The following is a 27270-nucleotide window of genomic DNA, read 5'->3' on the forward strand; positions in this document are numbered from 1 at the left end:
ACGCCTGCCTCCTCTTCCACACCCAAGTTGCCAGTTGCCATGCGTTTTGCAGTGTACATGGCAACTGCCCTAGTGTGATTGCAAGCAGATGGCAACTCTCTCTTTTTTTTACCCGAACATATCAGTTGACCTATGTTTTGCATGGTACATAGCAAACTGCCCTAGCGTGCACGTAAGCAGACGGCAACTCTTTCTTTTTACATGGCAACTGCCCTAGCGTGCTTGTGAGCACATGGCAACTCTCTCTTTTACCCGAACATGTTTTTTTGCCATGCCTTTTTTAATAGTGCTACACGGCAACTGCCTAGTATTAGTAGGTGGCAACTCCTAAAGTTTTAAAATCATGACAACCGCAGTAGACCAGATCACACATGGCCACAGCTGTAGTTGTCCAAAAAATGGCAATCTGAAACTTTGACCTGAGATGGCAAATGCAGTTGAGCAAACATGTCAACTGTAGTTGTCCGACATGGCAACTGCACTTAAACGAACATGGACGAGGGTCCGGCCCATGGCAACTGCGGGCGCGCGGTAAAGTGTCATGTGGGGCGTGCGGGACCACGAGTACGAGGCCTGACGTACCGAGCGTGTGGGCGTTATCTATTTCGCCCACACGCACGCGTGTAAGAGGGACCGGGAGGGAAAAAAGAGGCGTGTGGGCGCTAGTTGTTTTGCCCACACACAGGCGTGTGGGCTGTTCCTCTTATACACCACACAAAATGTGTGGGCAGCCCCTCTAACGCCCGCACGTGTGGCACTTATCGGCGTCCTTATATTTTATGAAGGACGCCGATAACTGCCACACATGTGGGCGTTAAGAAATCTGCCCACACGTTCTGTGTGGTGCCTAAGAGGACCAGCCCACATGTTTGTGTGTGGGCAAAACAATTAGCGCCCACACGCCTCTTTATTTTTCCTCCTGGTCCCTCTTACACGCGTGCGTGTGGGCGAAATTGATAACGCCCACACGCGTGCGTGTGGGTGAAATTGATAACGCCCACACGCTCGGTACGTCAGGCCTCGTACCTCGTGGTCCTGCACGCCCCACGTGACACGCGCACCCCGCAGTTGCCATGGGTCGGACCCTCGTCCATGTTCGTTTAAGTGCAGTTGCCATGTCGCTGAACTACGGTTGCCATGTCGGACAACTACAGTTGTCATGTTTGCTCAACTGCAGTTGCCATCTCAGGTCAAAATTCCAGATTGCCATTTTTTGGACAACTACAGTTGTTGCCATGTGTGGTATGGTCTACTGCAGTTGTCATGATTTTAAAACTTTAGGAGTTGCCACCTACTAACACTAGGCAGTTGCCATGTAGCGCTACAAAAAAAGGCATGGCAAAAAACATGTTCAGGTAAAAGAGAGAGTTGCCATGTGCTCACAAGCACGCTAGGGCAGTTGCCATTTAAAAAGAAAGAGTTGTCATCTGCTTACATGCACGCTAGGACAATTTGCCATGTACCGTGCAAAACATATGGCAACTGACATGTTCGGATAAAAAAAAGAGATAGTTGCCATCTGCTTGCAATCATACTAGGGCAGTTGTTATGTACACTGCAAAACGCATGGCAACTGACGGCTTGGGTGTGGGAGAGGAGGCGGGTGTATGGACGAGATGGCAAACGCCCATACACCAGCCCTTGTGCGTGACTGAAAACTGGTGTGTGGACGAACTGCTAAACGCCCACACACACTGGCCCCTTCATGTGGTAAACGGATGTGTGGGCGACCTCTCTCACACACCACACGCGCGAGTTGTCCTACGTGGCATACAAAATCAGTTAATTCGTGCCAAGATTCGTATAGAAGTTACTGGACGGTGATGAAGGCGTGTGGACGAGTTGACGAACGCCCACGCATATGGGCGTTAACATTTTCGTTTATGAAATGATAACCTGCAAACTTCTTTGAAAATATTACTGTGTATCGTGAGCAAAAGTTAGCTAGAGAGATTCAACTACTCCTGTATCTTTTGTATATTTAGGTTATTTCAATTGATAAATTTGTGTTTGTTATCACTTCAAAATGTTCCTGAGACCCATGAATTGTCAAATATTTTTGGGAACCCTAATGGATGAATTACCCTCCAAACTATTGCTTGGTTGTCCAGGCGATTTTATACCTCTGTAGTTTTACATAAATAAATAATCAAACAAATTAATTAGCACAGATAGTGCTACATACTGAAAATCTACAAAAAAAAATCACGCGAATGCAACCTTTTTTCTACTGTACAAAAAGATGTTAAAATATATTTACTCTTGACCTTTTCATTTCCCGTGAAGAAAATAGCCAGTTTCCAAAAAAGAATTTACATATCATATTTTGTGTATCCTTATGTGCATATGTAAAATTTTCTATATTCTTGGAACTCTGAATGTTAAATAAATTTCCAAAACCGTGCAAGATTCAAGGTTAAAAGATTTCAGAAAGTCCATAGTTTAATATTGCATGATTTCATAATTTAGACTTTAAATCGGTCGAAGCACTAGTTCCTGCTTAGGGTGAAAAAGAAACGGATGTTTCAGGTGTTTGGCCGAAAGCTTCTAGGTTAGACAAGCAAATGGGTATTCTTAATCCCAACATTTAGGATATGAGACAATATCTCGCACGTTGTTGTGGAAATATTTTGCAATATATTTTTAATAAGAATTGGCTGTGTGAACATCAATATTTGAAGTAATAATATGAAAACTAGAAATGAAAATACATATGGTTTATGGAGTTCAATTATTGTATAATATGAAAATCATAATAGAAGAGAAAAAATCGCATGCATGTGTTTCATGTTGATATGGCCTTTTCTTATAAATGGTTGCATGTTGTAGTGGGTCTTTTTTCATGTATGTTGAAAGTTGATGTCATATGCTTGTATGTTGAGAGAAATAGGTGAATGGGAGCTATCTATTTAGATATAGAACATGAGTGGCATCCAACTATTTTTAGTTTTTTTCTGACAAATTCGTTGTATATTTCATACTATGATATCCGAGACAAGTATCTTCCTAAGCCTATTGTATCTCAGTCCACCTCTCATGCATGCCTAGCATATATACGTATCGTATTGTATTTGAAATCTAGCTAGGGCATATATGAACCAACCACTCCATCTACCAACGTTTGCACATCATCAGGTGAAAAACATATACCTATGGTTGATCGATGCAATTTTAGGAGTCTTGTATTGGGGATATAGTAAGACATATTAGAATATATTTTTATTATCTACAAAATAGCTGGCTAAATATCCCTGACCGAGTATGTAACCCACCCCGAGAACTAGTACAACATACAATACATGGACGGCTTGTTTCAGCTCACATTGGCAAAAGACAGCAAACCAACCATCGGTTGGATGGTTAGGCGGACAGTGGTATTCTCAGCTCATCACGGTTCAAAACCTAGTGCTCGCATTATTTATGGATTTATTTCAGGATTTTCAGCAATGTGCTTTCAGTAAGTGGAGATGTTTCATTGACTATGAAGCGTCTTTGATGACTTCGTCAATCTCAAAATGATATGTCACCTCGGTCTCTCCTAGGTGCTCGGGTAGGGTGTGCATATGTGTTCATTGAGATAAGTGTATGCGCGTAAATAAGAGTACCTATGTCTGTACTATGTTAAAAAAGAATAGAAAATAAAACGAAGAAAACTATTCCCTCTCTTTCTAAATATATGACGTTGAATGCCATGATGTTCTGGCAGTTCAATTTGAACCGTCAAAATGTTTTATATTCAGGGACGGAGGGAGTACACACTATACAGACCCGGTTGCTGTTGTGTGTTGCCGTAATTACACCATACCAAACTAGTTCTAAAATTCTTTTATAACGCACTACCTAAAGAAAGAACCTTTTGAATTCTGCAACAAGAACAAAACAAATCTTTTGTACCACCGCACTGCGTGTTGCAGTGCGAAATCCGATGACCCCTTTATGTACGCCGACGAATAAGGAACGAACACGATCACGACACGACCGTCTTCACCTGGTAGTTCCTAGCGAAGGCGCTGTACACGACGAAGTTGAGCGTGCACAGCGCCGCCATGGTCCAGAAGAAGTAGTCGAGGTGCCCCTCGTTGAGGTTGTCCGATATCCACCCAGGCCGGCCGCCGGTGGCCGTGAGCGCGTCCACCACGGCGTAGATCAGCGAGCTCGCGTAGCTGCCCAGCGCCACGGTGAGCAGCGCGAAGGACGTGCACATGCTCTTCATCGACTCCGGCGCCTCGCTGTAGAAGAACTCCAGCTGCGCGATGTAGCAGAACACCTCCCCGCCGGCCAGCACGAAGTACTGCGGCATCTGCCACCCGATGCTGATCGACTCCCCGCTCCCGGCGGCCTCCAGCCTCCTCATCTCCACCAGTGCCGCCACGGCCATCGCGAACGCCATGAGCAGCCGCCCGGCGCCCATCCGCCGCAGCTGCGACGGCTCGCCGCTCGCTGGGGACAGTCTCCTGAGCGCCGGCACGATCACCGAGCCGTAGAGCAGCACCCACGCCAGGACGCAGATCACCTCGAAGGACACCATGGACGCGGCCGGGATGGTGAAGGACATGACCCACATGTCCATGGCGCTGCCCTGCTGCACGAACGTGGTGTTGAGCTGCGCGTACGCCGCGGACAGCACGATGCTCGTCGCCCAGATCGGCAGCAGCCGCATCAGGATCTTGAGCTCCTCCACCTGCGTCACCGTGCACAGCCTCCACGAGCCCGCGGCCGCCGCCGCGGCGTCGACGTTCGTCACCTCCTCCAGGTCCGAGTCCGCGACCACGGCCGCCTTGTCGAGGAACGTGAACTCCTTGGTGTGCGCGATCCTGGGCTGGTCGATCTTGTCGCTGACCTCGTAGAGGACGGCGGCGTCGGCGGGGACGCGGAGGGTGACCTTCCTGCACGCGGCGACCAGGACCTGGCACAGGCTCTTGAACGGGCTGCCGGTCGGCATGCTGCGCTTGTACATGGGCGTGAAAAGCACGAAGCCGACGAAGGCGAGCGCGATGCAGGCCGTGGCGATGCCGAAGCCGAGGCCCCAGCTGACGTTCTGCTGGATCCACACGAGGAAGAGCCCGGACACGATCATGCCGAAGTCGACGCAGATGTAGAACCAGCTGAAGAATGCCATCTTCCGCTCCCGGTCCACGGCGTTGTCGTCGTCGAACTGCTCCGCGCCGAACGGCAGCAGCGCCGCGCGCACGCCGCCGCTGCCGAACGCCACGAGGTAGAGGCCGGAGAAGGCGACGGTGTGCGCGCCGAACATCGGGTGGCACGACGAGCCCAGCCCGCACAGCTCGGTGGTCGGCAGGAGCGCAGAGAAGGTGATGAGCATCATACCCTGGAGAGACCAAGCGCAGCAGCCAAGTTAGTTAAGCTCATGCATGGAGCATGGAGGAAGAAGCTGCCACGCCATGTCAAGGGTTATGGTTTGGGTGTGTGCTTACCAGAAGGTAGACGACGAGGGAGACGAGGATGGTGTTGTAGTTGCCCCAGAAGGTGTCGGCGAGGATGGCGCCGAGGACGGGCGTGAGGAAGCTGGTGCCGATCCAGGTGGTGACGTTGGAGGCGCTGGCGAGGCCGCTGCCGTGCAGGACACTCTCCAGGTACAGCACCAGGTTGGTGGCGACGCCGTTGAAGGCCGTGCTCTCGAGGCACTCGAACCCGAGGACCACCGCCGGCGCCCGGCTGCCGGTTTTCTTGCTCTCTATCAGCGGCACCCTGAGGCTTTCCTCGTCGATCTTTGAGCCCCGGCTCTGTAAAAAATTGTGCCGCAAGTTCGTTAGACATCTGAAATCAGGGGCACGTGGTTCGTTTATGACTGATGATCGATCGATCACGATCGGCGTGCGTACCTTTGGCAGCCGCGGCGAGCCCTGTCCTCTTTCCATGGCGTCCATTGCCGCACCGATATCAAGCTCCTGCTAAACCTCAGGATGAAGTGAATCGAACAAAATATGGCCACCGATATTAAGCTATAGCTAGCGCCTTGTGACTTTTTTGGCTCGGGTGAGAGCCTTGAAGGTGAGTTGGAAGCAAGAGGCAGAGCAACGGGGCTTATATATACGCAGGCGTGCACATTAGCCGACGACGCGAGGGAGAACGGGTCCCGGTGAGACGAAGCAGTGGGATCGCACGGCGACGAAAACGCGGCCCCGGCAAAGGATAAATGCATGAAATGGGCACATGCGTAATACTAGTCTTGTGCACGCAGAAGCACCATCGATGATCGATCGTGGTAGCAGGCGGTAGCTGTGGTCGTAGTGGTACTAGAATATGACCGGCCCGGCCCTGATGGACCTTGTGCTTTTGCCCGCTCACTGACGACGACGACACAGGAAGTTTCCCTGCTGCCGCTGTGTTTGCGTCTGCGCGACTCCAGGGATCGCCAACTTGTGAGACGGGAGGGGTTTTGCGTGCGATAATCCTAGCTTCACGAAAGCTTTTGCGTGGGGTCTGCACTTTTTTCAGGACGGGGAGCCGCCGTGGCAACTTTCCCGGGGGAATTTTACTGCGCCCAGCCCACTTGTGTATGTAAACGTGCTTGATATGCCTTGGCGCTAGCAAGGAAGGATCTGGCCCTGTTACTTTCACTCTCGGATAAGTATCCAGTTCACCGCGGATAAGGCGGGAAGATAAGTATTTGGTGATCGGCACCAGTAGAGATGAAATGCTACATGCAGACTAAGTTCAGACTTTCAGCGCGGTACAACGAGGAAGGACGCACACCATCCAGAAAGACGTCGATCGGATATGCACCAGAGGACCGTCCCTGTGATTCCATGAACCTAGCGGGCTAGCGGCTACTAACTGTTACATCAGGGTGAGACAAAAGTGCATGCCTATGTTCTGCGCTTTTTCCATGACAGCGTGGCAAGTTTTCCATCGAGCTTTACTGCGCCGCGCCCGGTCCTCCTTCACAAACGTGCCCGGTTTACCTCGGTCCAGCTTTTGTCTCGTTCGATCACTCTCAGGAGAACATTCAGTCCACTCCTTCAATGCCATTGCCATGGAGGATTGCACTCCCTCCGACAGACGGAGTAAGTATCTCTTGGCAGATGGGTTGGTTACGGTCCAAGATTATGTAAAATGCCGGATTTACCAGTTCAACATTTTTTGTTACGTAGATGAGTTCAGAATTATAGTATGGTCAAACAAAGACGCACCCACCAAACATAAAAGAAAAGTGCACTCACCTAGCCGCTACTTCCAGCTACATCAGCTGCTAAAGGATAGCGGTCAAAGCCCACTGCATTTCGTTCTTTCCCCGGCATTTACCATCTGTAAGAAACTATCCTGATTGCCGAGTCAGACGCCTTAGTTTACCACTGGAGTTCGCACTTTGCCTTTGCTTTGACATGTTCGTGCACTGTAACATCGAGAGCGCATCAAACTTACCGTGCGCCTGCATGAACTGTTGTTTCGTCCAGAGACGGCAACCCGCGACGTTGATTGCTTTTGCTTGGTCTTTGGGATTTGGGGTCGTAATCGACGCGATCCATGTCATGTTTTCCAGCAATAATATATCAGCACACGTCCTTACATTAGTAGACTACTACTCCATTAGTGTACAAAACGTAGAGCAGTTCTTTCCGTGGATTGTTACGCCACTCTTGGCTGGATTTTTATCTGATCCTCTGATATGCATAATATACTACGGGTAGCTACGTACCTTCCTTCAACAACGTCCCTTCCTTCGTATATGCATTTCGTGAACGAAATAATTTATCTCCCAACAGAAGAATTACGCAATAATGCGTTTTTATCACGTGTAGTGTTCTTCCTCTTGCTAACTAAGAATATGGGATCAAACATAACTAACGTGTTCACTATTCCTTAGGCAACCCAAAACATATATTGGATCGGTCGATTTCCTCAACAATGCGCCGCGGAGCTCTGAGGCTGAGATGAGAATGGCGTGGCCGGCTGTGGCGCCCACGGTGAGGCCGAGTGTGGACCTCGCCAAAGATGGGGACAATGCGGCTGGCCGTGGCGTCATCAGTAGAGGCGAGGAGGGGGGGGGGGAGGGGGGAGCTCCTTTTTAGTTGGTGCGGGTGGGTGGGGTGGGGTGGGGTGGGGGGGAGTGGGGAGTTCCTTTTTAGTTGGTGCGGGTGAATGGGGGGTGAGGGCCTTTTGTTTTCACCTGTTTGTAGGTGGCGATCTCGTCAGAGGCAGAAATGGTGCGGCAAGCAACAACGGACTGCGATGTCGTTACCATCAGAGGAAGAAGATAAACATTGGATGAGAAGAAAACGGTTGGAGGAATAAAAAGAATACCTAACTGCTCATTTTTTTATCCAACGGCTAGGAGTCACTCATTTCAAAAATCAATTGACTGATATTTTTTCGGTTAACTGACTGATAAGTGGTCCCCATAAACAAATGTTCATCTGAATTCGGCTTTTAGTAAAGTACTGGAGATTACATTCATAATGGAGTAAGTTGAGCGCAAATTCCCTTTCGAGGACAACAGTAGTGTTGGTCAACAATATTTGGACCAATACTTTGGCATTTAGCAAGGTAAAAATAGTGGGAAGTGTTGTCTCCAAAGTTCAAAAGGTGGGTAGAATATGCTTTCATCTGCAAGTTTGCTCTTATCATGTTTTTTATACACATGTTTGGTAAAGTGCTTCTTTAATATACTTCAATTACCAATGTCACCTAGCCCATCATACTGCATGGGAACGAACAACACATGTTTGTGATGCTTTTTACTATCGAACAAAAAATATAACCCACAAAGCGTGATGCCAGGTTTAACATATCTGAAAAGGCGAATGTGTTAGGTGTTGACTCACACAAGATGAGTAATTTCCCTATCGGACATAAATGCATCTTCAGACGCATGCATCAAAAGCCCTCCCCATTTGTCCAGGAATAACAGTCATTTTTGCATTTGCATGGATCATTGTGTGGACATTTAACATAGATTGCATGTACACACATACAACATTGTTTCACATAAAAATCATAGCACCTAATTCACATAAACATGGACCTAGGATAGCACATTGGTCTCGCATATAAATCATACAACATTGTTCATTGACAAACCAACCTAGGACATTCATTATAAACATACAATGGTAGTTTACCAGCGTCCAAAGTGAAGGTGGATGTTGTGCCTTGGATTGCAGCGGATTGTTGTTTAGCAAGGGGTTAGGGGGCTAGGCGGCTTAGTGTTTGGATGCCTCGATCCCCTCCTCGAGTTCCTTCGCGTTTCTTCCAGTGGTGGCAATGGGCATCCGTCTTCTTGTAGTCAAGGACCGCTAGAGGATACTGTAGATGACTTGCTCCTCATCGGAGGAGGACACTGCGGCGTGCAAGATCAAAGCACAACACGAGCTAGATGTGTTGAGCAAGCCGGACGCGCCAACGAAGTTGGTTTTGCCGCACGAGCTCACCCCCTATCGCGATGGTGGGGATATTGCACGCGGTCAATCGCGTCCCTTGGCGTCGGGAATATTGCTAGGTGGAGGGCAAGCTCCTCATCGTCCTTCGCCTCGAGAAGCTCCCAACTCATGCTTTCCAACCCCTCCGTCAAAGGCGAAACACTGTGCTGATTGGATCAGCAGCTGGGACATCACTCGACTACTTGATCAACCGCCGAAGAAGTCTGAGTGCATGAGGAAGGAAGGCGTGTCGGACTAGTACACGTCAAATAGCCAAGTTGTCCGTGATCGTGCCCGCCTCTCGGCCCGGCGCTGCTCCTCCGGGGTGCACCCCATGACAGTGGCAGAGGGTGGGTTGGACGGTGCTACGGTTGGGGGCGGAAGGTGGGTTGTATGGCGCTAGGGTTTGGTGAAAAGGCAGAGCAAGCGCGGATAGAATGGAGCATGGGCTGGGGATAAGAAGTTTTTAGGTGGAGCCCATGTGTTCAGTTTGGGTGACATAAGCGCAGCAGAGATCTTCCTTCATTTAAGAAGAAGCCACCGTAAAGAAGAGGAAACACAGCGTTTAAGGGACACCGACTCCCATTATTTTCTCCAGGCATGCTTTGGCTAAATCGACGGAGGCCTAGCTTATTATGTTTCGGGCGTTTAGCTAGCTTAGATAATAAAGAAATCTATCTCTAAAGCGAGATATTGCGAACAGTTTATCCCTTAGATTTTTTTCTTTGTGTCTCGACATATTCGGACTGTGCAGACAAACATACGGGGAGGAAAAAATGGGCTATGCATATGAGATGTCCTATATAAGGGCATATCCAATGGCAACCCGTAAATTTTCTCCCGCATCCATCCGTGAACAGGGGGATCAGTCCGCGGACACGGATGCGGGAGGCCGCCGTCCAACCGTAGTTGCATACATTTTGACTACAACTCGAACCAACCGGACGAAATTCGATCAAAAGGGCGGATTTCATATAAACACGTCCCAATTTCATATAAACATAACGAATTTCATTACATTTACATCAAAGCGGTGCTAGTCCAGCTCTGAAGTTATAATTAATACCTAATCTAAATGGTCGCCAGCGCCCGTTCCTCGTGTCCGGCTAATTAGCCCCGAGAACTAAAGCTTCATGGTCTCCAATTCCACCTCGGCGCTCTCCAATTCCGCCTCTGTAACCTCCGCCTCCGGTGGCCCGGGAAGTGAAGTTGTCCGCCTCCACATCGCCGCCAAGCAACTAATCGGCCCACGATACTGAGCCCACCAAGCTTGACGTCGACAGGAGGGGAAGAGCAGTGGCCTTCCTGGGACACAAGCGGCGGCGACCTACCGTGCACTACTCATCCTTGCTGTCGGTGGAGCCCACGGACGTGCCGGCTTCGTGGTCATCGAGGCGGGGCGCGGACTGGCGATGTCTTCCTCCTCGCCGTCATTCTGGCCGAACACCGCGTCGCCCACATCGTCGCTCTCCTTGTAGGCGGGTGCCACCTCTGGCGATACCGCCAGCGGGCGAGGCGGATCTCGCGGTAGGACTCGAGCAGCACCTCTTGCTCCGCCAGGTCCGCATCCGGGGCGACAGCCCTGCTGGTGGAGAGTTCCTCCTCCGCCTACACGTGCTCTTGCAGGAGGCAGTTGTTATAGGCGGCGGCCTGCGCCTCCTGGAACTGCTCCTCCCACACCATGTTCATGTAATGGGCACGGGCCTCGCCGATGGTCATGGTGCAATGTACCGGCAAGGGTGGTGTGGAGGAGGAGGAGGGTGGCTCTGGTTTGTCGTCGGCAACGTCCTCCATTAGGACCTCGCCGTCCTCCGGTTGCCTGCCGGCCAGCTAGCCTGCAACAATGGCGGCAATCTTCTTCTTATTCGACCTCAGCCCGTCCCAAAGAGCTTTGTCGGGGATGAATCCACGGTAGGAGTGGTGCGGAGAGGGATCATAGGTGCATGACTGAGGCTATGGTCGGGGGAACGGTTTATATAGCAACGGTAGGCAGTAGAGGGACGGACGTGTGGCGCTGGAAGAGACGTCTTGGCAACCATGTGCCATCAATGTGGGCGATAGACGGACGGACGGGCGGCAGTCATGTCGTTTGAACGCGCAGAAGTCACCTGCGACGCTCTCTCAGTTGGCACGCCGCTTCAATGCTGGCGCCAATGAAAGGTCACGTCCGCTCTGGCCAGGCATGAATGCAGACGCTGATGCTCTGAAGCGGCGCTGACCGAAAACGCGTGGGAGGGGGAGGTTTTTTTTGGGAGGCAGGGCGGTCAGAAGAGGGCGTGAGACCGGTCCGGACTCTCGCAAAACCCCCATGGTTGTCTCCGATTTGTGAGAAACATAGTATCCAAACCGCGTCACGGACCTATACAGACCCGCGTTGGATGGCTTTAGCTGTCCGAACAACACGGTTCAGACACATGTCGGAGGTTTGGGGGCGTTGGAGATACTCACGTAAAGAGACGACAACTTCGGTCTTGTTCAGTTGTTCTACGGGAGATGATGAAAGAAGCATCATGAGCGCATGAAAATCCGAAGCATCCTTGAATATGTTTGCACGTAGACCAGAGGCGACAGCGTTGTTACATGGTTGTTGAGAGGTTCAACGTACCCATAACAAGAGAGAATGTTTCAGCAGGACTGACGAAGATACCATCTGTTACTTGACTGAATAAACATGAGAGTGAATTCCGGTTTTTACCCCTTATTTTGAAAATTTTGACAGCATTTACCTCATCTAACGTGAATTCATCCATTTTACCCTATTTAGCGAAATTGTTGCCACAATTTACCCTGTTTAATTTTTTTGTGTGTGTTATCATCAGCGGATCCCAATTATCTGGTCCAGCTAGCACGTCAGATTGACGGTTTTCTCCTTGCTGAACGTGTCCTTGTAGCTTCTCCCGACCAGTCCGGCCTGATATGAGCTCACCAGATCAGGTCGCTCATGTCCAATGCACAACGCTCGAGTTGGGCCACACCATGTTGGCCTTCATTATTCACTGCACACATCACTCGTATTAATTCCTTCCAATCACACACACAATCCTGCCCCAAACTACTGCCTCCTTTGCTAGGATGGGGCAGGATGACGTAGCCGACGAACGGCAGGCAATGGGTGGCAGCCGGTATATGACATGTCTTCTCCACTCCCATATGCATGACCGCATTCCCAGTTTCTCACCCTTGGTAGTTAGGTTTGAAGAAGTATTCTGATAAGATGACTGAACTTGATTAGCATGACATGTTACCATTGAATAAATTACAGGAGAAATTGTTAATGATATAATCTGAAATCATGTATGTTTTTCTTCAGTATTATCATATATAACTTTAAGTATGGATGATTCTGTGGATCAGATTAAAGTGATGTAAATATATGCATGACTTTGTGGATCAGATTAAAGTGGTGTAAATATACTGATATAATATGAAATCATGTATTTTCGAGCAAGCCTGGCGGGAGCGTGCAGCGGAAGCTTGGACGGGCGATGCATCAATTGGGGGTGAGCAACACAAGCGAGAAGCGACTCGAGGCGAGTGGCTGACTCGAGCGCTGTGTGTTGGACACGACATGAGCGGCCTTCATCGGGCCGGGCCAGTCAGGAGAAGCTGCGCGGCCCAGTTCAGCGGTGAGAAAAATAGCCAAAAAAAACTACTGATGTGGCATGCCAGCTGGACCAGACAATTGTGACACACAAATCAGAACGCTCACAAAATTTTAAACGGGGTAAATTATGGCAACAGTTTTGCTAAATGAGGTAAAACGGATGAAAACTCGCTAAATGGAGTAATTAGTGTCAAAAATGTCAAAATAGGGGGTAAAAGCCGGAATTCACTCTAAACATAACGACGGCTTCCCATCCCCGGTCCCTGTTCCATGCATGAGCAAACTACGTACAGAAGATGAAAATATATTCACCTACTTACTAGTTCGACATATTTTTATGCAACGTGATGACCAATTGGGTCTCGTTCTACGGAAAGAAAATCTGTTCAAAAGCCTCAACCGACACATGAACCTTTGTCTTGCTGAAGATGGCCGCATTCAGACTCAACTACACCACAAACCGAAACCTACCCCGAACTTATAGCCCGATGACGTTGACCGAGAAGATCTGAAGTTATTTTTAGATAATAAAGAAGATCTTGTGTTTGAATAACGTACAGGTTGCGAAACAAAAGAGGCAAAGGGGTCTGGCCTCAGGTACAGCTATTGTGGACAATTCCATGTGGCCCGGCTGCTCGCTGGCGTACTACGTGGAGACTGAAGAAAACCTACAACAGCTTCTTGTCGACCAAGCTAAAAAGTTTATCCTACGTGGAGACTGAAGACAACCTACAACAACCTCTATGCAGATGGTCTTTGCATACGCGGAGCGTGTGGAAGAGCATGTTCTTGATAGCCCATAAATATAGAGGATCGCGTCTTTGATAGTATTCGCGACAATCCCAACACATCATAGATTCAAGAATTGTCGGGTCAGCAGTTTCGGATACAACCAAGGCCAAGGAGACCAAGAAAACACCACTACTATCTCTGCAGAGCGCAGCTGCAACTCCTCGATCACCAGCTCTAGAAAAAAAAGACCATTGGCATGGATCTTCACCAAACCTGCACCAGGTTATTCCATGCTTGCCTTGAATTGGAACCAGTCCATGTGGGTGCACCACCGGCTTTCACTGATCGTTGTAAGGCTTCCATCTCAGTAATGAAGCTAGTCACAAAGGAATGAGTAGCATGGGGGCTCTGTAGCACACGCCTTCATGGATAGCATTTTGTCTAACTCTCCATATTGACCATAGTGTGACAACCAGCTCTATAAGCTGCTTGTGTGGTAAGATCTCTATCATAGCTAGAATCCAGCCTTTAGCATTTGGCTTCCTCATGGTCTGAATACGATCAACCACCTCTCCATCAGCTAATGCCCAGACGCACCTTGACATTGAGCACTCCAGGAGGGATTGCCGCTATGAATCCTGTGCACCGCATAGTTGACACTTGTCATCGTCTGCCATGTTTCCATGGTGGCGGACATCCTCTGTTGGGATAGAACAACTGGCCAGTCTCCAAAGGAAATTTTAGATTTTGCCAAGAACTTGAACGGACCATAGCGAAGTCCACGCCTTCACGTCTTCTTCGTAATTTGACCTTCCTGCATTGTTTGAGCCAGTCCCCTCTCCTTCTCTTCGTATCTACCAACATACGGTACGCCGACCTGACTGTGAAACTGCCATTTTTCTCATAATTCCAAGCCCAAGAATCCTCCATGTTCCTAGTACACAATGGAATACACCTGAATTGTATTACATTCGGTGCAAAAAATAACTTATTGTAACAGGTCATCTATCCACTTAGCGCTAGTGTGATATTTTAGTTCATTGATTGTAGTTGGGGGATTATTTGATAGACATGTTATCGGTCTCATCATCACCATGTTGGACAACCAGTTGTGCTCCCAAATCAACATGGAACGCCCATTCCCGATCCTCCCGATAAGACCTTGGCAAAGGGCATCCCTGCCATCTATAATTGCGTGCCACACCTGCGATGGCTTGGTCCCCAGTTTTGCCGATAGGATAGTCTCATTGGGGAAATAGATAGCTTTGAGGATTTAAGCACTTAACGATTGTAGATTCTGTAGTAGGCGACATGACTGTTTGGCAAGAAGAGCCAAGTTGAATAGCTCGAATCTCGAAACCCTAGACCTCCCATAAATTTGCCTGTAGAGGGAAAATAGGTGAGGCGGCACCTGAAGGACGGTGTAAATGGGCCAGCGCATTCACACAACCTCACTTGAGTTGAGTTTTTCTTTCTTTTTTTATTTAGCTTTCCTATTTTATTTTTCTCGGAAAAACAATTGTTGGATCTCGTTTATGGAGCTAAAAATATAAAAAATTATATTAAAATAAATAAAACATATATATTTTTATAAAATGTTCAATGCTTATATAAGAAAATATGTCATTCAGAAAAAATAGTTCGCCGTTTATGAAAAATGTTCACTGTATATTTAAAAAAATACCATATAGTATAAAAATGTTCAACATATATTAAAAATAGTTCACCATATAGAAAAAATGTTCACGATATATTAAACAAACGTTCATTGTATATTTTAAAAATGTTCAGTGCATATTCGAAGAATGTTCACCTGTATATTAGAACATGTTTATAGTATAGAAAATTATATAAAGAAAAAAACAGAGAAGAAAAACCAAGAATAAAATCCCAAATAAAAATAAAATAAATCCCGAAGGGAAAAAGGGAATGTTGAAAACATAATAGGGAAACGAAAAAACATCACAACAGAAAACAAACCGAAATCACTAATTAAGGAGTACTCGTTGAAAAGAACACTCCACTTTCTCATGTTGCGACAAGTGGCGTACATGCAGCGCGCCACTTGTCGCAACCTGGGAGTTTTCCCTTTTTTCGTAGATTCGTTTATTCAAAACGTTTTATTTTTTAAACCGTGCGTCCAAATCTTGAACTGTTTTCATCATTGGATTCCTCGCGTCGAGATCTTCAAAACTAGATCACATGTTGATAGGTTTTGATGAACTTTTTTAATGAAAAAAACCGGGTGAAAAAATCGAACCGGGAGCACGGTTTTTTCCCTTTTCGAAAGAGGCACGCCCGTGCCTCTCGTGAAATCACATCCGTGCCTCTTTGTGGAAGCAAAACCGTGACTCTCGTGGAAGGAAAAAACAGAAAACACGTTTTTTTCGTTTCTGAGAGGCACGACCGTGACTCTTGCGAAAGCACAGCCGTGCCTCTCGTGAAAGCAAAACCGTGACTCTCGCGAAAAAACAGAAAACACGTATTTTTTTCCCTTTCTAAGAGGCACGGCCGTGACTCTCACGAAAGCACAACCGTGCCTCTCGCAGAAGTAAAACCGTGACTCTCACGAAAGAAAAAAAACAGAAAACACATTTTGTTTTTCCCTTTCCGAGAGGCACGGCCGTGACTCTCGCGAAAGCACAACCGTGCCTCTCGCGGAAGCAAAACCGTGACTCTCGCGAAAGAAAAAAAAGAAAACACCTTTTGTTTTTCCCTTTCCGAGAGGCAAGGCCGTGACTCTCGCAATAACACAACCGTGCCTCTTGCGGAAGCAAAACCATGACTCTCGCGAAAGAAAAAAAACCCAGAAAACACGTTTTTTTCGTTTCCGAAAGGCACGGCCGTGACTCTCACTAGAGCACAACCGTGCCTCTTTGCGAAAAAAACCGTGACTTTCGTGAAAGGAAAAAAAAGAAAACGTGTTTTTTTCATGTAAAATTTTTTTTTATCGAAAAGCTAAGGAAGACCGGGAGAAAACCAAAACGTCGAAAAAAGCAGGAAAAAAACCGTTTAAAAAGCCGAAAACGCGTGCAGAAAAATAAAAAAACAAAATCCGAAGGGAACGTCCAGAGCGCGACACGTGGCGAATGGCTGAGAGCGCGTCAAGTGGCGCTGATCGTTACGAGGCTCCCGAAGGAGGGCTCGTTAACTAGTTGCTCCCCAAACCGAAATCACTCACTAGGCCGGCCCAACTTGATTCCCACGCAGGCGTCATCTCGCCTATTTTCCGCTTGCAGGCGGCAAATAAGGACTTAAGCGCCGGCTGGCGCATCAGTGCTGGTGAGCCAGGTTAGCGAGCAGTGGCCCAAGCTAGCGCTCGCTCGCTCGCTCGAAGTTGGAGGAAAGGATTTCAGGTTAAAAAAAAGAACCTTTTTTATCCAGTTTTCTATAAATTAATACTTTTATAGTTTGAAAATGTGTCCCTATATTTTAAAATTTTCAATGAATTACGAAAAATGTTCGGATTTTTCTAAAAAAATATACTGAATTTATAAAACAGTATTTACAAACTTTAAAAATGTTGTAGAATTTTAATACAATTTTAAAATTGCTAGTTTGGAAAAATTCACGATTTTTTTTAAATCGCAACTCTTTGACTAGTGATCGAATAATACAAATTTGGCAAATCCTCAGTCTGAAGTTAGAGCAAGCCTGGTAGAGTTTTACCGTAGGTATGACATGAAGATTACCTCAAGATAAATATGACCTAGAAGCTAATTGCATCGATTCGATGCCCAGGTGCATCTGCACCTGAGCGTGAACATTAAGTTCATTTGAAAATTGCAAAAAAAATGACTTTTTTGGTGTGAAATACTCTAATGCATGATGTGCTTTCAAAAGATCATGTTGTTTGGGCATTCGAGGAGGCCGTGGTGAAAAAGATAAAAAAATCATGTGCCTACAGAAAAATCATTTCTGCACGTCGGGGATGCCACGATGGCCTTCCGGGGACCCAACTGGCGGTGGCCTCCCGAGTTCTACTTCTCAATAATGGTGGCAGGCGCTGACGTACTGGCCGCCACCTCGTTGATCTCCACGAAGCTGGCTTCTTTTTTCGCCGGCAGTGCGAGGTACCGCGAACATTGACAGCAGATGGCACGGTCGCAAACACGGGATGAGTGGTACGACACGGCGCCGTCCACGGCAACCATGGTGCCATGCCGTTATGCTCCCCCGCGTGCCGGCCTGGAGAAACTCGCCACTCCTTGGCAAGCTGCTGAACCAACCGCCGGCTTGGAGCGGCCACGTCCGCGACCTGGCCTGCAGTGGCCTGGTAGAGAGTTGCCTGGCTCGTATCTAGTAGGCTCGGAAGGCCACCCAGTTGACTGGTATGCTGGAAAACTCCCTGCTCGCTGGATGCCATCACTAGTAGAAAAACGACTTTTAGTACCGGTTCGTAAGGACAACCGGTACTAAAGGGTGGACATTAAAGGTCCCCCTTTAGTCCCGGTTCAGCACGAACCGGGACCAAAGGCCCACCACGTGGCACGAGGCGCGCCGTGGTCTTGGGAACCTTTAGTCCCGGTTGGTGGATTTTTCTGGGCCGGCGCGGTCTGCATACGACTAGAAACTCAACCTCTAGTTGGGCCAGGATGCAGGCCCGTACGGCCCAGTAAGCCCCACAGGGCAGGAGACTTGCAATAGGCCCACAAAGGCCTGCTTAGAGAGGAGCTCGACACGGTAGCCGCGGCGGGGTTTATAAACCGGTGCGAGCTCCTCTCAACTAGTGAGGTGGGACTAAACATTATGCACTGCGGGTGACAGCGCACCACCTTTAATACCGGTTGATGGCTTCAACCGGTACTAAAGGGGGGGGGGGGGGGGGGTCTTTAGTACCGGTTGGAGTCACCAACCCGTACTAAAGGCCACCACCTTTAGTACCGGTTGGAGCCACCAACCCGTACTAAAGGGGGGGGGTCTTTAGTACCGGTTGGAGCCACCAACCTGTACTAAAGGCCACCACCTCTTTAGTACCGGTTTGTGTCACGAACCGGTACTAAAGGTTCGCCATGAACCGGTACTAATGAGCGCCGCCCGCCTAGCCGTTAGAACCGGCACTATTGGTCACATTAGTGCCGGCTCAAATACAAACCGGGACTAATGAGCTGAATATTTGACCCTTTTTCTACTAGTGCATGGGGAGTACGGAAAAAATGATGCAAGGAGATTTGGGGGGGTGTGTGCGTTTTTTGCGTGATGTCCAGCATTATTTAAATAGCGGGCGTACGTAAGGAGCTAGCTTGCATTGTGTTTAATGTCGGCGGACTTGCGAACGGACGTTTGACCGAAATAGATTTCTCGGCACACGGGCGAGTTTAATGGAGGCAGGCGGGAACTCTGTAGCCGTTTGAATGTGGCGAGGAGACTTGTTCAGTCTGGCGGGCGGCACTCTCTCGGCCGATGCGCCGCTTCAAAGCTGACAATGAAAGGTCACTTCTGCTCTGGGCCGGTGTCAATGCGGAATGGCCATTGTACAACGACATTAATGCGGGTAGCCGGCGTTCGAAGGGAAACCACGCGGGCGAGCGAGGAAGGTTTTCGATGGGCAAGGGTTGCCACTTGTTAGATGCGGATGTGGCAACGGTTCGGACGCCCACAGAACACTCCCATATTATCTTCGATTTACCGGAAAAAGCACATCCAAGACGATCTGCGAACCGATACAAGATCATGTTAAATGACAAAACCCGTCTGAAGCTGTTCAAATAGCCAAATGGTTGCGGGTGGTACCGAGCCACCGCCTCCACCGTTTCGTCAGTGCTCCAACCGTTTCCACCGCACCCGCGTTTCCGCAATGCGCCTGCGCCGCCGCGACATGTCACGTCGTTGCGGGCTTTGTCTCGCCTCCACCCTCGTCACCACAACTGTCCGCGGCTCCGTCTCAGCCCGTCGCCACTGTGGCAGAAGCTAAATGGGCTGGGTCGTCGCCGCGGGATGGTGCACGTAAGCATGAGCGGTATATTCCGGCAAACAAAGAACAATGAGCGCTACTAGTATATGGGATTCAGTTGAACATGACCTATAAAGTGCAATATGATGTCTAATCCACAACTAATGGCACTCTAATCATAATCAGTATAAACCCTAATTCCAGGCTCACTCATTCCCCCCCACAGTTTGTGCAGTTTACACAAAGAAGAGGAGGAATCCAATCATCTAACCCTCTTGGACGTGTAGTTCTTGGCAAGGGCAACAAAGACGGCAAAGTTGAGCAAAGTGATGGCGACAACGAGCACGAAGTAGTAATCCAGGTGCCCGTCATCCAGTTCCGGTGGAAACCATCCCGTCCTGCCCCCAGCCGAGGTGACGGTCGCCACCAGCGTCACCAGCTGCGAATTGATCAGATTCCCGAGCGAGATGGACAGGAAGTAGAACGCCGTCGACGCGCCCCTCATCGTCTCCGGCGATTGGTCGTAGAAGAACTGCATCTGCCCCACGGAGAGCGACGCGTCCGAGACCGCCATCACGACGTACTGCGGCAGCAGCCACGCTATGCCCATTTGGGCCGCCTCCTGGCCCCCGGCCATCCGCAGCCTGCGCGCCTCGGTGCACGCGGCCACGGCCACCGCCCCGGCCGCCGTCGCGTGCCCGAGCCCCATGAGCTGCAGCGGCGTGAACGCCACGGATGGCGCGACGGCCCTGTTGTAGAGCGTGACGTAGGCGGCGACGAGCACCGTCTCGATGGACGTCAGCGACGCGGCCGGGACGGACGCGGCGCCGCCCGCGATGTGGGAGTCCGTCTTGGTGCCCTGCTGCACGAACGTCGTCTGCGCCTGCGTGTTGGCGACGAAGTAGATGGCCGAGGTGAGCCATATCGGGATCAGCCGCAGCAGAGTCTTGAGCTCCTCCACCTGGGTCACCGTGCACAGCCTCCATGCCCGGTTCAGGTCGCCGTCTTCCAAGTCCTCGGCCGTGACAATGGCAGCCTTGTCCAGGCACCTGACGGACGGACACTAGCAGAGCATTTAGTCTGAAACTCTGATTAAAATCAAGATTTTCATGCCTCATAGGATCTACCTGAACTGTTCGGTGTGGTGCAATCGTTCGTGCAGGGGATGCAGCAACGGGTTCTTGACACCATCCTCCTCGTACAGTTCTGTGGCGTCCTCAGGCACCGTCAGGTTTACCTTGCGAGAGAACGCCACCAGCACTTGGAGCACGCCTTTCATCGGGCTGCCCGCCGGAGGCACCATCCGGTACATGGGCGCCGTCGCCGCGAGGCAGACGACGGCGACCGCGACGAACGACGCGCAGATTCCGTACCCGAGCCCCCAGCTCACCTTGTCCTCGACCCAAACCAGTAACGTCCCCGCGGTCAGCATGGCCACGTTGGCCACCGCGTAGTACCAGCTGAAGTAGGACGCCTTCGCCTCCCGTCCCGACGTGTTCTTGTCATCGTCGTCGTCGAACTGCTCCGCGGCAAACGAGATGAAGACGGCCTTGGACGCGCCGATCCCGATGCCGCACAGGTATATGCCCGAAAAGAAGACTAGGTCTTGGCTAAGCGTCGCCGGTGCGCAGTACACGCCCGGGGAGCACGGCGGTGGCCTCAGAGACGGCAGCGTAGCTGACATGGTGACCATGGCCATTCCCTGTTGATTTCTAGTTGTTCGTCAGAGAAGCAGAGTGCCAACCGGCGGTAATGCAGAGGGTCGATCACTTACGACGACAGAAATGCAGAGGCCGATCAAAACCGTCTTGCATTTTCCCCAGTAGGAGTCGGCGACGGCGGCGCCGAGAAGGGGCATGAGGTAGCTGACCCCAGCCCAGGAATTCACGGCCGTCACATTGGATGCGCTGTCTCCATGGAGAACATCCTGAAGATACACTATCAAGTTCAGGTAGACCCCGTAGAAAGCACTGACCTCCAGGAACTGCAGGCCTGGCGCACATCAACATGAATTTTGTTAGCTGATTCAGGTCGGTCTTCAATATCAGTACTCATAATCAGACCGAAATAATTCCAACGATTAATGGCCTGGAATTAATTCAACCTTTGGAACTACTGCATATATAGAACTGACGGCTTATGCTAATTCACTTGTCTAGAAACTCACACAAGATGACTCTGAGCGCCTTATCAGAGCAGGGACCGGCGGCCTTGTGCACCTCATGCTCCCGAGCTTCCGAACCAGACGCCTGGGCCTGGCATAGCAATTGAAAGCTCAGAATTCACACGCGTTTGCATGTTTTAGCAGAAGTTACTGGTATCCCCCTTTTACTGCCTTTGTGCGCACAGGAATCGTTGAGCGTGGTAGGCCACACCGACGGCGCAGGCTGGCTCGAGGTTGCAGCTGCAGGGAGGCACCGGGCGCGGCGGCTCCGACGCCCCTGAATCGGGCCTCCCGCAATAGGGCGCAAGCCTCCTGACCTCGATCCGATCGATACGGCAGCTAACTAGTACGTACTATAGTTACAAGCTTCTACGTACCACGTCGTCCGCTAAGATCGGCGTCCTTAAGCTCCCACGGCGATCGGCGTCCATGCCGCCGGCGTTCTTCCTCCCGGCAGGAACGGGACGCCGTGGATTTGAGGGGGAGGTAGCGTGGGGGATAACTGTCCAAAAATAATCTAAAATCTGGAGATCATTGCTTTCAGCGACCGGTGCAGCCATTGCTTTCACTACTGTGCTGGGGGACGGTATCTTCAGATTTTCTTTTTGAATTTTTTCCTTCTTCGATGGAGTGCGTCTTGGAGGTGACGTTTAGACTTAAAAAAAATGTATAAACCGTAGACATGCACCACTTGTATTTATAAGATAGTGACAATACAGCCAAGAAACGCAACGCACACAAGCAACAGAAAGCAAAGATGATACAAGTGCTTGTACCATTGCATACCGCCCTATCCGCAACTACCAAGCACCCATCGCCGTTGTCGGAGAAGGAGAGCATCAGAAATTGGTTCACATCTTTTTTTCCTTTTTTGCGGAAAAGTTGGTCCACGTCTTAACCCTGAAGAAACCCCTAGTCAGAAGGCGTTAACGAGTCGCGATAGACACCGACCAGGAAAGACTCGATCTAACGCGATGAGCTCTGTGAGCCTCTTCAATGGCGACTTATCATTTTACCTAGTGTTGCCGCAAAAATGTATGCTTTGATTTTTATTAGCTTCTCTCTGACATGGCATCTATAACCTTAAGCCGTTTGATTTCGAGGAATTCGAGCTTCTCTACATGGGCCGCGAAGCAAAGTAAGTAGCGCATCTCTGCGCAAGGCAAGCTCTAAGGGTGAGTGTTAGTCAATGCTTTGATGTAATACCTGGTTTCCTGATAGCATCTTTGCTATCGGATTGTAATTCGAACATTTCATCATAAAGGCCGAATTATAAAAAGCAGCTTCGCATCGGACAGCTCAGATGATGCCTACGGCAACATCGAGCGAGAACATCTTTACTGTTTGGGAGTACAACTACAGTGCGACAGTCAAATTGGTAAATGGGTCGCAGGGTTATAGGTGAATGGAGACAGGACAATGCTGACAACTACTAGTAGCAAAGCTGCAAAGGAGAGGGGCTAATCTCACTATTACACCGGACATGCCGGATTGCGAGGAAGGGCTGAAACAACGCCGGACTGACTCGCCGCACTAGCAGTCTCTGAGACGCATGCATGCAGGAAAATTCAAACCCCAGGTCGACATACATTAGGGTGAAGGAAATATGCCCTAGAGGCAATAATAAAGTTGTTATTTTATATTTTTTTATTCATGATAAATGTTTATTATTCATGCTAGAATTGTATTGACCAGAAAGCTTAATACATGTGTGAATACATAGACAAACACTATGTTCCTAGTGAGCCTCTACTTGACTAGCTCGTAGATCAAAAATGGTTCAGGTTTTCTAACCATGGACATGAGTTGTCATTTGATAACGGGATCACATCATTAGGATAATGATGTGATGGACAAGACCCATTCGTTAGCTTAGCATAATGATCGTTCAACTTTACTACTATTGCTTTCTTCATGTCAAATACATATCCCTTCGACTATGAGATTATGCAACTCTCGAATACCGGAGGAATGCCTTGTGTGCTATCAAACATCACAACGTAACTGAGTGATCATAAAGTTTCTCTACAGGTATCTCCGAAGGTGTTTGTTGAGTTGGCATAGATCGAGATTAGGATTTGTCACTCTGAATATCGGAGAGGTATCTCTGGGCCCTCTCGGTAATACACATCATAAGCTTGCAAGCAAACGACTAAGGAGTTGGTCACCAGGTGATGTATTACGGAACGAGTAAAGAGACTTGCCGGTAACGAGATTGAACTAGGTATGCAAATACCGACGATGGAATCTCGGGCAAGTAACATACCAATAGACAAAGGGAATAACATATGTTGTCATAACGGTTCGACCGATAAAGATCTTCGTAGAATATGTAGGAGCCAATATGAGCATCCAGGTTCCGCTATTGGTTATTGACCGGAGAGGTGTCTCGGTCATGTTTACATAGTTCTCGAACCCGAAGGGTCCGCACGCTTAACGTTTGATGGCGATATTGTATTATATGAGTTATGTGATTTGGTGACCAAATGTTGTTTAGAGTCCCGGATGAGATCACAGACATGACGAGGAGTCTCGAAATGGTCGAGAGGTAAAGTTTGATATATAGGAAGATAGTATTCGGACACCGGAAGTGTTCCAGAGTGTATCAGGTATTTATAGGAGAACCGGAGGGGTTACCGGAACCCTCGGGGGGAATATATGGGCCATATGGATCATGAGAGGGGAGCAGACCATCTCACAAGGGGTGGCACGCCCCCTATGGCATGTGGCCGACTTGGAGAAGGAAAGGGGGGGGGGGTTGGCCACCCTTCCTTTCTCTCTTCCCCTTTCCTTTCTTCTCCGGTAAAATAAGGAAGGGGGCCGCCACTTGGGGAAACCCCAAGTAGGATTCAGATCCTACTTGGGGCGCCCCCTGGCTGCCTCTCCTCCCCTCCCACCTATATATATATGTGGGGAGGGGGCGCCTAGAGCACACAACATAAATTGTTAGCCGTGTGCGGTGCCCCCCCTCCATAGTTTACACTTCCGGTCATATTCTCGCGGTGCTTAGGCGAAGACCTGCGCAGATCACTTCACCATCGCCGTCACCACACCTCGTGCTGACGGAACTCATCTACTTCCTCGACGTCTTGTTGTATCAAGACGACAAGGGACATCACCGAGCTGAATGTGTGCAGAACTCGGAGGTGTCGTATGTTCAGTGCTTGATCAGTTGGATCTAGAAGAAGTTCGACTACATCAACCGCGTTGTCAAACGCTTCCACTTTCGGTCTTCGAGGGTACGTAGACATGAAGGAAATATGCCCTAGAGGCAATAATAAAGTTGTTATTTTATATTTCCTTATACCATGATAAATGCTTATTATTCATGCTAGAATTGTATTAACCGGAAACTTGATACATGTGTGGATACATAGACAAAACACTGTGTCCCTAGTAAGCCTCTACTAGACTAGCTCGTTAATCAAAGATGGTTAAGTTTCCTAACCATAGACATGTGTTGTCATTTGATGAACGAGATCACATCATTCTACCCATCCGTTAGCTTAACATATTGATCGTTCAGTTTAATTGCTATTGCTTTCTTCATGTCAAATACATATTCCTTCGACTATGAGATTATGCAACTCCCGGATACCGGAGGAATACCCTGTGTGCTATCAAACATCACAATGTAACTTGGTGATTATAAAGATGTTCTATAGGTATCTCCGAAGGTGTTTGTTGGGTTGGCATAGATCGAGATTAGGATTTGTCACTCCGAGTATCAGAGAGGTATCTTTGGGCCCTCTTGGTAATACACAACATAAGAAGCCTTGCAAGCAAAGTGACTAATGAGTTTGTTACAGGATGATGTATTACGTAATGAGTAAAGAGACTTGCCGGTAACGAGATTGAACTAGGTATGAAGATACCGACGATTGAATCTCGGGCAAGTAGCATACCGATGACAAAGGGAATAACATATGTTGCCATTACGGTTCGACTGATAAAGATCTTCGTAGACTATGTAGGAACCAATATGAGCATCCAGGTTCCGCTATTAGTTATTGACCGGAGAGGTGTCTCGATCATATCTACATAGTTCTCAAACTCGTAGGGTCCGCACACTTAACGTTTGATGACGATTTTGTATTATATGAGTTATGTGATTTGGTGACCGAATGTTGTTCGGAGTCCCAGATGAGATCACGGACATGACGAGGAGTCTCGAAATGGTCGAGAGGTAAAGATTGATATATAGGACGATAGTATTCGGACACCAGAAGTGTTTCGGATTGTATCGGGTACATATCGGACTACCGAAGGGGTTACCGGAACCCCCGGGAGGTTAATGGGCCACATCGGCCAAAGGAGAGGGGGCACTATTGGGTTTCGTAGTAATTTCAAAAAATTTCCTATGCACTCGCAAGATCATGGTGATGCATAGCAACGAGAGGGGAGAGTGCTGTCTACGTACCCACGCAGACCGACTGCGGAAGCGTTGACACAACGTAGAGGAAGTAGTCGTACGTCTTCACGATCCAACCGATCAAGCACCGAAACTACGGCACCTCCGAGTTCGAGCACACGTTCAGCTCGATGACGATCCCTGGACTTCGATCCAGCAAAGTGTCGGGGAAGAGTTCCGTCAGCACGACGGCGTGGTGACGATCTTGATGTACTACAGCAGCAGGGCTTCGCCTAAACTCTGCTACAGTATTATCGAGGACTATGGTGGCTGGGGGCACCGCACACGGCTAAGGAATAGATCACGTGGATCAACTTGTGTGTTCTAGGGTGCCTCTACCTTAGTATATAAAGGACCAAAGGGGGGAGGCTGGCCGGCCACAAGGGGCGCGCCAGGAGAGTCCTACTCCCTCCGGGAGTAGGATTCCCCCCCCCCAATCCTAGTTGGAATAGGATTCCTCGGGGGGGGGGGGGAAGAGAGAGAGGGGGCCGGCCACCTCTCCTAGTCCTAATAGGACTAGGGGAGGGGGGAGGCGCGCAGCCCACCTTGGGATGCCCCTTTCTCCTTTCCACTAAAGCCCACTAAGGCCCATATGGTTCCCGGGGGGTTCCGGTAACCTCCCGGTACTCCGGTAAAATCCTGATTTCACCCGGAACACTTCCGATATCCAAACATAGGCTTCCAATATATCAATCTTTATGTCTCGACCATTTCGAGACTCCTCGTCATGTCCGTGATCACATCCGGGACTCCGAACTAACTTCGGTACATCAAAATGCATAAACTCATAATATAACTGTCATCGTAACCTTAAGCGTGCGGACCCTACGGGTTCGAGAACAATGTAGACATGATCGAGACACGTCTCCGGTCAATAACCAATAGCGGGACCTGGATGCCCATATTGGCTCCTACATATTCTACGAAGATCTTTATTGGTCAGACCGCATAACAACATACGTTGTTCCCTTTGTCATCGGTATGTTACTTGCCCGAGATTCGATCGTCGGTATCCAATACCTAGTTCAATCTCGTTACCGGCAAGTCTCTTTACTCGTTCCGTAATACATCATCCCGCAACTAACT

The 27270-nt window shown here is 49.0% G+C and overlaps 2 protein-coding genes across 3 annotated transcripts; both read right to left on the reverse strand.

Annotated features, from left to right (window-relative positions):
• Nucleotides 1-3695: 3695 nt before the first annotated feature.
• Nucleotides 3696-6134, reverse strand: LOC125538149 (protein NRT1/ PTR FAMILY 8.3-like). Its single transcript, XM_048701445.1, has 3 exons — nt 5844-6134; nt 5436-5744; nt 3696-5329 (listed from the first exon to the last, which is right to left on the reverse strand). Exons 1-3 carry the CDS (start codon nt 5886-5888, stop codon nt 3968-3970), a joined length of 1716 nt encoding a protein of 571 aa, XP_048557402.1. The 5' UTR covers nt 5889-6134; the 3' UTR covers nt 3696-3967.
• Nucleotides 6135-19680: 13546 nt separating this feature from the next.
• Nucleotides 19681-22348, reverse strand: LOC125538150 (protein NRT1/ PTR FAMILY 8.5-like). 2 transcript variants are annotated; one of them, XM_048701446.1, is made up of 5 exons: nt 22151-22348; nt 21777-21864; nt 21384-21601; nt 20737-21311; nt 19681-20658 (listed from the first exon to the last, which is right to left on the reverse strand). In XM_048701446.1, the coding sequence occupies exons 1-5, from the start codon at nt 22331-22333 to the stop codon at nt 19872-19874; spliced, it is 1851 nt and encodes a 616-aa protein (XP_048557403.1). In that variant the 5' UTR covers nt 22334-22348; the 3' UTR covers nt 19681-19871. The 2 variants fall into 2 exon arrangements, with proteins under 2 accessions (XP_048557403.1, XP_048557404.1); XM_048701447.1 differs by having other exon boundaries at nt 21384-21593; nt 22151-22291.
• Nucleotides 22349-27270: the final 4922 nt, after the last annotated feature.

The sequence above is a fragment of the Triticum urartu genome, chromosome 2 (assembly GCF_003073215.2).
Source record: "Triticum urartu cultivar G1812 chromosome 2, Tu2.1, whole genome shotgun sequence".
NCBI lineage: Eukaryota > Viridiplantae > Streptophyta > Magnoliopsida > Poales > Poaceae > Triticum > Triticum urartu.